Genomic DNA, 12740 nt, shown 5'->3' with positions numbered 1-12740 from the left:
GGTGTCAGGTGGAGGGGGTGTCAGGTGGGAGGGGTGTCAGGCGGAGGGGTGTCAGGTGGGAGAGGTGTCAGGCGGAGGGGTGTCAGGTGGGAGGGGTGTCAGGTGGGAGGGGTGTCAGGCAGAGGGGTGTCAGGTGGGAGGGGTGTCAGGCGGAAGGGGTGTCAGGTGGGAGGGGTGTCAGGTGGGAGGGGTGTCAGGTGGAAGGGGTGTCAGGCAGAGGGGCTGTTGAGTTGCACAGTCAGTGCAGGCAGAATTCCAGAGGGGGCATCCAGGAGAGGCAGCCCCAAGAAAGTGGGGTACAAGCAAACACAATCGGAGGGGACATGGGGTGCCGGGCGGATAGCCAGGGAAGGCCAGCCAAAGAGGCCCTGGGTGGGGAGGAGCTACCTTGTGGGTCTGGCATCCCCAGCTGCCCTGCCCACCCTCCACTGTGCCATTCCCCAAACAAAGGCCCCAGCCCTGCTCCTGGTCCCTCCAAGCCTGGGGAATCGGCAGACAGGTTCCATGGGAACATCGGTAATGCCAAGGCAGAGGCGCAGAAGAAACAAAGAAGACAGGACAAGAAACACTGGATTTGAGGACCACAGAGGTGGGAGGCACGGGCCCGGGGTGGTCAGTGAGCGTCACTGTCCCCACAGTGTCCCCATGTGGGCAGGAGGGGAGCCGAGGCCCCAGAGCTGGGTGACCCAGCAGGGAGCGGAGGCGGGGGCAGCTGCAGGGACCGGAGCTTCAGGAAGGCTCTGGCCTGAATCCTCTCAGCGGGGCCCACACATCCTGGCCTCCCTGTGCCCAGGGCCGGGTCCCACATGGACTGAGCTCAGCCAGCCCTGCCAGCAGTATCCACAGTCACAGCAGGCGCCCACACGCCTCCCTCCTCCCTGCCACAGGACACCCTTGCTGGGGGTTCAGGCACAGCCAGAAAGGCCCTGGCCAAGGTCGGCGGGTCAGGTGTCCGGCCCCAGGCTGCAGAGCCCCACTGGAGCCCAAGGGAACAGGCACTGCCCTGGTTGCCCAGCCCTACCCCCCTGCACCAGCCTGACCTAGATTTGGTGCCCGCGTGCAGCAGCCATGCAGAGCCCTGGCTGGCCTGGCACGGAGTCCAGTGAGCAGGATTCCAGGATGAACACTGCCACGTGGACACCGATGCAGCCACATCCCAGGACACACACCCTCAGCAAGGTCTGTCCGGGGCTGCGGGCCACCTGGCCTCACCCAGACCCTCTCCATGTGGGGCTGTGAGATCCTGCCCCAGAGAGGGGCACTGGGCAGACTCCTGAGCCCCCACCCCACCAGGCTGGCCCCAGCCTCAAGAGCCTACTGAAGGAAGGAAAGAAAGAGGAAGTGAGCCCGTGGCTGCTGCCCTGCAGGTAGGGTGCGTCACCCCTGCCCTGAAGGGTCGGAGGCTCAGAGAAGCTGCAGGACCTGCCAGGGCCACACAGCCAGTCACTGCGAAGCCTGGGCTCGGGGCGGTGCCCTCAGCCCCCGGCTCCTCCCAAGGGCCCCCACAGCCTTGGCCCTACAGCACCAGGGGCCCTGGCCCTACAGCACCAGTGGCCCTGGCCAAGGTCCCCACAAGGGCCTGGCCAAGGCCCTGGCCACAGGCCCCACCCCCAGCACCAGGGGCCCCTTCAGCCTCGCCAGCCTCCACCCACGTCACCAGGCCCACACAGCCCAGCTTACACCTGGGTGCTGCCCAGGCCTCCCAGCTGCTTGCATCATTGAAAATATGAAAATCTTTGACAAAGAAGCACATGCCCCTGTTATGCCACTAAAGCCCCTGCCTTTGGCTCCCAGGATCCCTGGCCTCAGAGTGAGTTCTCAGGCCAGAGGGAGCCCACACGGCCCCTGCCCCGGGCCAGTACCAGCCACCCACTGCGTCCAGTCCTCCTGTTCAGCAGCCCCAGCCATCAGCCAAAGTTTATGCGGCACGTGCTGTGTGCTGGGCATGGCTCAGAGCTGGCGAGGAAGTGATGGGGGAACCAGAGGCAGCCCCCACACCCAGCGGCCTTCTGGTCTGGGAGACACAGAGGATGGGCAGTGGCCCTAGCTCTTGGAGGACCCTGGCCTGGGACCCCGGGGCAGCATGGCCTTAGGAAAGGCCTGGAGAGAACAGGGTGCTTCCCTGGACCGCAGGGCCCCTGGGGCATGAAGGGCCAGTCCTGTGGGGGCCTGGGCCCTTCCCTTACGCTGGGCTAGGGCAGCAAGGCGAGGACGCAGAGGGCAGAAGGGGCCTGGGCAGGGCTGGGCAGTGCCAGCTGGGACACAGTCACTGCCAGAGCAGAAGAGACCTTGGCCCAGGTGCCACCTCAGGATGCTCACTCAGAGCCAAACAGGCCAGAGGCTAGTGAGCAGTGGCCAGGGCCAATGGACCCTCCCCTAGCCGCCTTCACCTGCCCGCACTGTGCCAAGGACAGCAGCCACACCACGGGGCGCTCACCAGCTTGCCTCCAAAAGCCGCCACCCTGGGCCTTCCACAGCCACCCTGTCCCACGTGTGAATGATGCAGGAGCACATCCCCGGGCTCCACACTCCATTCAGAGGAGCTCTGGCTCAGTGTCTGCCTAGGACCACCGGAAACTATGCACGTCTCCAGCAAGACACAGCAAACAAGCCAGAGAGGGTGGCATTTGTCACCGCATCCCACGCAGGGCGAAGGGAGGCCCTGGGTGGACCCCGAGGGCACAGGGTTTTAGCCCCAGTGAGGCTCCTGGCAGGTGGCAAGAACCCACTGACTGCCTGGCATCCCCAAGGACCCCCTCCTGAGCCCCACCTCCAGATGGGGGCAACTGGGCCACCAGGGAGCAGGATTCGGGGCTGAGTCTGCAAGGAGGGGCCCAGTCACTACAAGCTGGGGCTCAAGAGTGCCCAGGAGCCGTCCCACTGCAAGATCGGCATGGCCCAGGCAGCCGAGAGGCAGCACCAGCCCCTCGGGCCCCCGTCTGTGCAGACGGCTGAGCACACGTCACAGAATGGGACATCCCCAGATGGAGTCACTTTTTACCTGGTTGCCTAAGTGCAGATTAAAAGCCAGTGAGACTCGAGTACAGGAGGCTGACACGTGAATGAAACGGCCTCAAGACCATCGCTGTGCAGACAGGCCTTTGGGGGGCTGCCCCTATTGGCGCGGTCTGGGTGGGAGGTCCCTGAGGGCAGAGCCAGAGCCTCCTCAGGCATCTCCCCCCAGCCACTCAGCCACTCCGGGGTCACAGATGGGGCCCAGCTTCTCCCCAGGCCCAGGAAGCTGGGGTCACACTGACCTTGCTGGCCCCACTGAGTCTACCCCACCTGCCCACTCCTGTGAAAGCAGGAAGGCCACTAAGGCTGACCTTGGGCCCGTTCCCCAGCCATTCGGCATGTCCAGGTCAGCCCAGGCCAGAGCCCAAGGGGGCCCATCCAGCCTGGCCTCCAGCCCTTCCTGCGTTTCAGGTCCCGGCTGGCAGCCCCTGCTGCAGGTGGCCCGCCCCCTCTAGTGCCCCGCTCCAGGGTCTCCGCCGTCTGCTCCGAGGCAGCTGGACGCCTACACGAGGTCCCAGTGTCTGGACAGCAGGACACACTCTTGTCCTGTCCTCAGCCTCACGGAGCCAGGCACTGAGCAGGACCTATAGGGCTTGAGAGGCCCCCTGCCCTAGGCAGCCCCGTGCCCTGCCGAGGTCCTCCACCCAGCCGGCTACCTTCCCTGTGCTGTCAGCGCTCCTGAGGACCGGCCTGGGTGCCCACAGGGACGGCGCGGCCGCCCCCCTCACACGCATACCTGGGGCCAATCAGCCCCACAGGGATGACCAGGGAGCCCAGCGCCCCCAGTCCCACACCTGGGCAGCCCCCTTGGTGCCCGAGGCCCACTCCTCAGTTTCTGTCCTCCCACCTGTCCGGAGTACGGCGTGGGCCCAGTGGCACTATGTGGGCAAATGTTTATTTTTTTGCCTTAGGTCAAAAACAGAAAAGAAGGCAGGCTGCTTATTAGGCAAGAGGAAAGGTCATTCAAGGGCTGGGAGCTGCCCCCAGCACACGCCTCCCGGCAAGGGATGATTCATGTTACTTACAAGGCTGTGGGTGCCGGGGTTCGGCCACGACTCAGGGTGAGCTGGCCTCCACCTTCGGGGAACTTGTCACCACCCTGTGGTCAGACACTGATGAAGCCTTTCCCCCAGGGAGTCCTCCCTGACTGCCTTCAGGTCACTCTTGTGCCCCTCAGAGGCAGGAGGCCACTGAGCGGCTCGGCCATCCCCAGGGTGAATGCAGCCCCTCCCCCCCACAGCCGCATCTCTGCAGATCTCAGAGCCCGACGAGGTCCTGGGAGGGAGACGCCTGGAGCCGGTGGCGCGGGCACCCTGGAGAGAAGCGTGGTGGCAGTAAACTGAGGCTGAGGGGACTCAGCCCCTTGTGATCACAGCCCATGAGGCTGCTGGGGAGCACGGGGCCCCCAGCCCCTGGCCACTCACAGGTCCCAGCCATGCTAGAAAGCCCAGCAGGGAGTGGAGGACAGGCCAGGTCTCATTCCTGTCCTTGCTGATGGGCGGAGCTGCCAGCAGGTCAGTTCACATCTCAGCTCACCTGAGAGAGCGCTGGGTACCCCCAACCCCCCGCCATCCTGCACAAGAGTGAGATGACCATCAGGGCTGACCCAAAGCCGCCAACGCCACACCTGGCACCTGAGGCCTGGAGCCCCAGAGGGTTCTGAAGGTGGGTGGCTCTTGCCCCTTAGAAAGTGGAGACGGCAGGCCGGGGCTCTGGGGGGCAGAGAGGACCTGCCCAAGGCCTAGGGGAGGTGTGGATCACCCTCACAGTCCTGGAGTCCTCATATGAACCTGGGGGTCCCTTTCCACCTGGGAGCCCCTCACAGCTGTGAGACCTGCCGTCCGCAGACCCAGCATGGGCCTGGAGGGGTAGAAAAGGGACCTACTAAGTGGACCCATTCTTTCAGGAAGGGTGGGCTCCTCCCACCAAGACCCCTGGACAAACCAAGGCCAGAGGGAGGCCCAGCTCCCTGGCTTCAGAGGGGGAAACTGAGCCCCTGGGAGGGAGGATCCCTCAAGTTTCAGCCATGGCAGGAAGCTGAGAGAGGCTGCGTCTCACCATCTCCCCCACATCCCCCAACCTCAAGAGGTCGATGGGTCTGCTGGGGGTGAGGGCTGCACAGGAAGAGCCACCCCGGTGACCTCACACGTCCCCAGAGCAGCAGCAGCAGTGACGGTGATGGTGACGGCTGAGTCACCGCCCACAACTTTTTAAGGCACAGCTGAGAGCAAGGGGCAATTTAAGTCATTTTGATGAGCGCTAAAGTGCGCGGCTAGAGCGTCACACCCCCCCCAGCGCCGCCCCACCTTTCAAGCAGAGCTGGGGCCCCTCCAAGACCCTGCAGGGCTCGGCGGCCATGAAGTCAGATAGGAGCCAGCACCAAGGGACAAATGGGGGGCTTCGCTTGGAAGCCCAGGGAGGCCAGGAAAGGTGCTCGAAGCACAGGGGCAAAGTGCCCGCCTGGTGCCTGGTGCCGGCGGCTCGCCGACCCTGACGACCCCATGGCAGGCCCAAGGGACACACTGGGTCTCCCTCTGGGCTCCGCCTCCCAAACAACACCAACACACCCACGCACAGCCAATGCTCCCCAGCGACACCGTTTCCCACAAACACAGAATCTAATAATTCCAATAATGCCAAGCCCAAAATAACATACAATGAGCCACTTGCTGAGCTCCTACTGGAGAATGGAACTGAGTCAAACACAGCTGCAAAGGCGCTTTAAAAAGACACTTAAACACACAAGCCCACACGCACACACACGCACACGGCCCGCCCGAGGGATGCCAGCCTCCATCCACGGCGCGGCTCCACAGGTAGGGAGGGTGAAAACGGGCGCACGGGCGGGGAGGGAGGCCCTGTGGGGAGTGGAGGGGTCAAGGGGCTCCTGGTGGCCTTACGTCCCGAGGTGGGACCCTCTGCCATCGGCAGATGCACTGTGCCCGCTGGGGGCTCCCGCCTCCGTCTGCAGCAAAGGCCCTGGGGCCACCCTCTGAAGGTTCTGACAGCCCCTGCCTCTGCCTGACCCCCAGGGCCACAGGCCACAAGCCTTCCACCCCCCACAGGCAGCTGCTCCAGCTGTGGTGGCCACAGAACACCCTTCACACTCACTGAGTCTAACTCCACCTGCAGGAAGGTGGGCTGCCAGCCTCCCCACAGCAGGCACTTCTCTGGGGGTCCCCTGCCCCTATGTGCTCCCCTGGGGGGTGACTCCCAACCCAGTGCAGGCCCTGGGAACAGCAGGTGAACCGCCACACATGGGGACCAGCACCGAGGGATGGAGAGAGGGCCTGGCAGGGCCGAGGGTCCTCCTGCCTCGATGCCGTGGCGCTCAGCCCAGGTTGGAGAATAGGGACCTGCCGGGCCTCTGGGCAGCTCCCAGCCTAGACCAGCCACCACCCAGTCAATGTCCACTGCCAGGTCCCACCCGTCCCCGCTCCAACAGCCAAGAGGCCCTGCAGGGTTCCGGACAGAAAGCCTGGGGTCAGCCATCAGGCCACCCCTTCCCAGTAAAGGGTCACATTGCTGGTTCAGTCCCTGGGAAGCAGAGGCCCATGGCCTGGAGCCATCACTGACAGTCCCCCAGGAGGGGCCACGTCTCATCATGTCACCTCAAGCATGTCACCTGGTACCCACCAGCCCCTCCCTGAGCAAGTGCCTGAGCTTCCAAGGGTCCTGCAGAGGCAGCCCTATGACCCCCTCAGGCTGACTGGGCATCCTCATGTGTCAGGGTGAGTCAGGCATGGCAGGCGGGGCACTGGCCAGCAGGCAGCTGGAGGGCCCAGGCCCAGGCCACCTCCACTGCTGCAAGGCAGGAAGGGAACAGGCAATGCCCGCCTTAGATCAGCCGGGTGAAGCAGGACAGGCCCCAGGGAGGCCGACGGACACCCAGCTCTGCCTGCTGGAGAGACCCAGGGATCCTCATGGCTCTGCCCACAGTGGGCACCTATAAGTGGGTGACAGAATGGGGGTGGTGCTGGCTCCATGGCACCCCCAGAACCCACTACCAGCAAGCCTCAGCTTTCAGAGACTCCCCCAGGAGGGCTGGGGCCTGCCCTCTTTGCTGCACCCCACTCCTTGCTGGAGACGCAGGCCAGCCTCTCCAGCAGCCCCCAACACCATTGCCTGAAATCCTGGGGACCCTGGAAGCCACAGCAGCCCTCCCGACCAGGAGACAGGGGCAGGCACTGCGCTGGACCCAGGCCTGGTGTCTGCTGGAGTCAGAAGAGGGTGACCAGGGGCTGCACACAGGAAAAGGGACCCCAGACAGAGGTAGCGAGGCGCAGGCACTGGGTTGCACTTTCCTCTGCCCCACAGTGGGTGGAAGGGAGGGGTGGTGGAGGTCCTGCCCCTGCTAGAGGGGGTGGCCCTGGGCAGCTGGGAAGGCAAAGGCCACAGGGCCCAGTGAGGATGCTGGCCCCAGGACACCCAAAGAAGGTCCTGTGAGCCCCGTGTCTCAGTCCAGACCACCGTCCGCATGCCAGGGCCAGTGCCCCTCTTCCAGACTGGGGAGGGCCTCTGTGTGCACAGACGCTCCAGTGACCTCTCCAGACGGGGCCTCCCCTTCACCGCCTGCCACCCCCAACCTCAGCGTCCTCATCTTTGCCATGAGCAATGGTAACAGCACGGACCAGGAATGAGAGCCTCTTCACCACCCAAGCAGCGCCCACGCGGGACCACCCCGGGAAGAGCCCAGGAGACAGCGACCCCCAGGCCACATCCTGAGCACAGTGGGGGCACTGGCGGTTGGGACGGACCTGCATTTTGGCAAACTGTTCCAGCTTCGTCACAGGAAGATGGGGGGACTGGCAGAAGGCTCGTGCTACAGTGGGGGTCAGGCGGCCCAAGCCTGCGTGGAGGTGGTGAGGAGTCACACTTCTGAGGGCACTGAGGGGCACCTCCACTGGGAATGGATCCATGGGGAAGGGTGGGATGAGCCTGGATTTCCCACCCGAGAAGCCAGGACCAGGTGCCAGCAGGCATCCCCTCCTCCAGGCTGTCCTCCAGGTTGTCCTCCTCCAGGTTCTGCTGAGCTCCAGGCAGCAAAGGCACTGCCCCAATTGTGTACTTGCTGCACCTGGGGCTAGGCCCAGGGGTGGTCAGCTAAGGACAGCCAGAGACTGGCCAGGCTGCAGGCCCTCCCAGGACCAAGGCTGACCAGGTAGCCAGGCCTCCCAGAAGCCTGGCTTCTGGTTGGGGAACCCCAGGCTGCATCCCCTGTCCCCAGGGCCTGTGAATTATTTGAGCCCCTCCGTGGGCCCATCTGCTGCTCTCTGGGGCGGCTTGGGGTGGGGTGAATGAATGGTGCGTTTGCTCCCCACATGCCTGCGGGGGGGCCGCCGGAGGGAGGTGGATGACCCCACCCCAGCCCCAGCCGTCAGCTCCTACTGCTCCCAGTGGCTGCTCCCAAAGACCAGCGGGGCTGGGGCAGGGGACAGGCAGGGAGGGCCGGGGCAGGAGGGAGAGGAGGAAGCAGGATCAAGGGCTCCCGTCCCCACCACAGAGGCTCCCTCCACTGGGCTCACTCCAGGACAGCAGCTGCTGCCTTTGAGCCGAGATGAAATACTTCCGCGGGGCTGCTACCTGCCAGGCAGACTGGGGGCGGGGGGTAGGGGGAGCCTCGGGGGGACCCAGGCCTCAGCGGCTCCTGGAGAACCCCCACTTTGCCCCCTGAAGCTCCACTGTCCTGGGACCTGCAGCTGGGCAGGCTGCACTCGGCCTCCACTGTCCTCCTGCACCCTGGGTGCACACAGCACCCAGCGAGGTCCAGGCTCAGTAGTACAGAGGGGCTGCCCCTACCAGCAAGCGAGCCTCAGGCTGGAGGGAGGGGGCGCCTTCCCGGTCACCGCTGAGGCTTGGACCCAGACAGAAGCCTCTGCTCAGGCCCCCCCCACCCCCGACAGGCCGGCAGCAGAGCACAGACCTCGCATCACAGGGTTGGCATTTCTGAAGGATGACGAAGATCCCGGGGCTCAGAACGTGTTTTCTGTGCGAACAGACACTTCCCCAGCAGCATGCGGCTGACAGGCGCCTGCGACAGCTCAGCCTGAATCACAGCCCCCACCCACCCACCCACCACATCCCCTCCCCACCCCCGCAGCCCAGACGCATCAGGGGCAGGGCTGGGGCCAGAGCACCTTAGGGTCCTGGGCTCATGGGGCCAACTGTGTGATGTTGCCCAGGCCCCTGTGATGTTGCCCAGCCCCCAGAGAGGGGTCCCACTGACCTTTCCTGCCCCCATTACCAGGGCTGCAGTCTGGGGAAAGGGCTCCCTGCTGCCAACGGCAGCTGCCCCCCTGAAACCCCCAGCCCACCCATGGCACAGACCCCACAGGGCTGCCCCCACTCCATGGTGGGCCACAGCTCTCTGGCCTCACAGTGGACCTTGGAGCCAGTTCCTGGGGCTGGAGTAGAGGGCCTTCCTGCAGAAGTGGGGGTATGTGGTGGTGGCCCCCCGGAGCTGCCAGGGGTTAGTCAGGCAGCACTGACCAGTCTGGAGAACCAGCACTGATCAGCACAACATGGAGACGCACCTCCATGGCCTCACTCTCAGTGACAGTCTCTGCCTGTGACTGCTGGTGGTGTCGCTCAGAGACACTGCTGCACATGATCGTGGGGGGCCGGGGAGCACACACGTCTCTGGCCCCAGACCCCACAATCAGGACACGGGGCAGGCCCACCACTGCCTGCCTTGACTGGGAGGGGGAGGGCCCTGGGGAGTGGAGAGGCGCCTGGCACCTTGGTGACCAGGACGCCAGCCACAGGCCTCCCTCCTGGAGCACACTCAGCCCAGCTGCTGGCTGGCCCCTGAGCTCTGTCCCAAACTGCACATTGAGTGCTGTTTCCAGACAGCGTGTGCTGGTGGCCAGGCAACAGCCCCTGAGGGAGGGCCAGGGACATGTCCCAGGAACCAATGTCACTAGCACAAGCGTGGGTCCCCATGCCAGGCTGTCCCTCCTTCTCTACAAGTCACCAGCTCACCCTCACAACCACCATCACCCCCTTTTTACAGATGAAGAGACTGAGGCCCAGAAGCACAGCTATCGCCCCAAAACCCACAGTCCGGGAACTGGGCGGGAGGACAGGTGTAGTTTGAGTCCAGGCTGGAGGCCCATGTGCTTGACCTTGACAGAGCCTAGCCAGAGGATATGAAGCCTGGGATGCAGCAGTCAGCAGGCAGGGAGTGGGGTGCAGATGGGGAGTGGGGGGGCAATGGCGGCAGATGGGGAGTGGGGGGGGCAATGGGGGGCAGACAGGGGGTGGGGTGCAGATGGGGAGTGGGTGGCAGGCTGAGTGGAGGGCAGGCAGGGACTGGGGGGCAGGTAGGGAGTTGGGGGCGGAGTGGGGGGCAGGCAGGGAGAGGGGGCAGGCAGGGAGTTGGGGGCCAGTGGGGGGCTTGGTAATGAGCTCTTTTGTGTGCTCTGAAGGCTGCAGGGAGCATCCCAGAAGGCACGGCGCATCCGCATCCTCAATTCGTGTGCAAGGCTCGGGGAGAATCAGCGGCTCTGAAAAGTGGGGCACATCCTGGTGAGCTAATGAGGCGCCCAGAGGACCGGCCGCCTGCAAAGGAGGCCCCTGAGGAGGGAGGGAGAGGCTGAGTGTTTGAACAGGCCCTCGAAGGATCAAATTTTGCAAATAAAAAACCAACCCCTCCTGGAGGAGGTGCCCCATATCTGTCCCCCACCCAGGCCCATCCAGGAAGGAGACAGCGACGCGTGAAGCCACCTCTGCCGGGCGCCTTTCCCTGCACAAGCCTCAGGGGACGGGCCGGGCTGGGAGGGGCTGTGGCTCAGGAGACCCCAGGAGAGCCACAGAGATGGAGGCGCTGTGTGCAGAGAAACGGCCTCACTGACCCACTTCCCCAGGGCTGAGCTTGGCGGGCAGCAGCCCAGTCTGGGGCCAGCCTCCCACTTCCACATCAAACGGTCGCAGCCACAACCGCAGCTCAGTTCTGAGAGTTGTCGGTACTCCAGAGACTGGCTGAGCTCCAGGGAGCATCAGGAAGCAGGGGCAGGAGAGGCGGCCACTGTCCCTCAGAGGGGCTAGGCAGAGCTCACACAGAGCACGCAGCTTTGCCCACAACACACTACTGCTGGCCCATTTCACAGGTGAGGACGTGGAGGCTGAGTCTACTGCCGGAGGCCACACAGTTGCAGACTGGGGACCCCAGTCTGCCCAGCTCCAGGGCCATGTCCTCCACGCCCGTGACGTCACTGGGCAGAGCCGCCCCACCCCAGGCCAGGCAGAGGCTGCCTGCAGACCCGGCCCCTACCTCATCTGACACCACTCCCTCAAGTGTGGGCCTCCACACCCTGGCTTACGTATTTACTCATTTATGAGATGGAGTTACCTGGGCTGGTGCAGTGGCACCCTCTTGGCTCACTGCAGCCTCCACAATTCTCCTGCCTCAGCCTCCCAAGTAGCTGGGATTAGACAGCCACCACCACACCCGGCTAATTTTTTGTATTTTTAGTAGAGATGGGGTTTCGCCATGTTGCCCAGGCTGACCTCAGGTGATCCACACACCTCAGCCTCCTAAAGTGCTGGGAATACCGGCATGAGCCACCGTGCCCAGCCAGACACCCCAGTTTAAAGCATGTATTTCCACTGAAATAGCACCAGCCTCTGGGCAGTGGGGGGCGGCGGTGCTGAATCTGCATTTTCAGGGGGCGCGAAGCTGCTGCATCTCCGGCCAGGACTCCTGGCCCCGCCTGAGCCTCCTCAGAGCGACTGGTGGGGCCTGGAGCCTGCAGAGCCTCTGATCCTGGGATGTACTTCAGGGCCCAAGATCACCGCCCTTCCCCAAGCCAGCAAAGGAGCCACGTGCAACGGTTTGACGAAATGAGCGTTCGGGAGGCCCCGGCCGCCTTCCGGCAGCAGTGACGCACGGGGTGGTTGGGAACCAGGAGCAGCAGCTCCCTGGGAGAGGACTGAGGCCCATCCAGGCCTCCAGCAGCTCTCTTGGTCACCTGTGGAGCCAGAGCCCCACCCAGGGAGAGACTGGGATGGTGGGAGGCCAGGAGGCTGGGCTGGGGGCTCCCACTATGGGGTGGGGCGACCCCACTCACTCCAGCCTGCGCTCCGCCTGCGGGACCTGGCAGGTGAGATCCAGGCTTGCCTCGGGTGGGGGTGCTGAGGGGTGGAGCACACGGCCATGGTAGGGGGCTGAAGGGTGACCCCCCCCAACAAAGACACATCCGAATCCTGGAACCTGCGAACTTGGCCTTATTTGGAAAAGACCTCTGAGGACGTGCGTCAGTGAAGGACCCTGCGCGAGGATTGTCCTGAATGACCCAGGCAGGCTCCAAATCCTCACAGGAAACAGAAGACTCAAAGCGAAAAGAAAGATGGAGGAAAGGGAGGGAAGACACGCCGAGGCGGGAGGCGGCCACAACCCAAGGGATGCTGGAGCCACCAGAAGCCTGGCTTAGCCCCTTCCCCATCCTGGGAGTGACTGTGTGCAGGTGTGATGTGTGCAGGTGTGTAATGTGTGCGGGTGTGTGCAGGTGTGTGATGTGTGCGGGTGTGTGCAGGTGTGTGATGTGTGCGGGTGTGTGATGTGTGCAGGTGTGTGATGTGTGCGGGTGTGTGATGTGTGCGGGTGTGTGATGTGTGTGGGTGTGTGATGTGTGCGGGTGTGATGTGTGCAGGTGTGTGCAGGTGTGTGAGGTGTGCGGGTGTGTGATTTGTGCGGGTGTGTGATGTGTGCGGGTGTGTGATGTGTG

General features: G+C 64.1%; 1 protein-coding gene across 14 annotated transcripts in view; it reads right to left on the bottom strand.

The window, feature by feature from the left end:
• PLCH2 (phospholipase C eta 2) overlaps positions 1-12740 on the bottom strand; it is an 89521-nt gene that overhangs the window by 42274 nt on the left and 34507 nt on the right. Inside the window, exon 1 of one of the 14 annotated variants that reach the window (XM_037743514.1) lies at positions 2438-2549. The exons of the other annotated variants lie outside the window; for them this stretch is intronic. Within the exon in view, the coding sequence (XP_037599442.1) occupies positions 2438-2534 (97 nt within the window). The 5' untranslated portion in view covers positions 2535-2549. Of the gene's footprint in view, positions 1-2437; positions 2550-12740 lie in introns of those variants that run through there. 14 annotated transcript variants of the gene reach the window in all.

This window comes from Cebus imitator, unplaced genomic scaffold (genome assembly GCF_001604975.1).
Source record: "Cebus imitator isolate Cc_AM_T3 unplaced genomic scaffold, Cebus_imitator-1.0 Scaffold145, whole genome shotgun sequence".
NCBI lineage: Eukaryota > Metazoa > Chordata > Mammalia > Primates > Cebidae > Cebus > Cebus imitator.
Note: the sequence above shows the minus strand (reverse complement) of the source record. Positions and strands in the feature narration are given on the sequence as shown.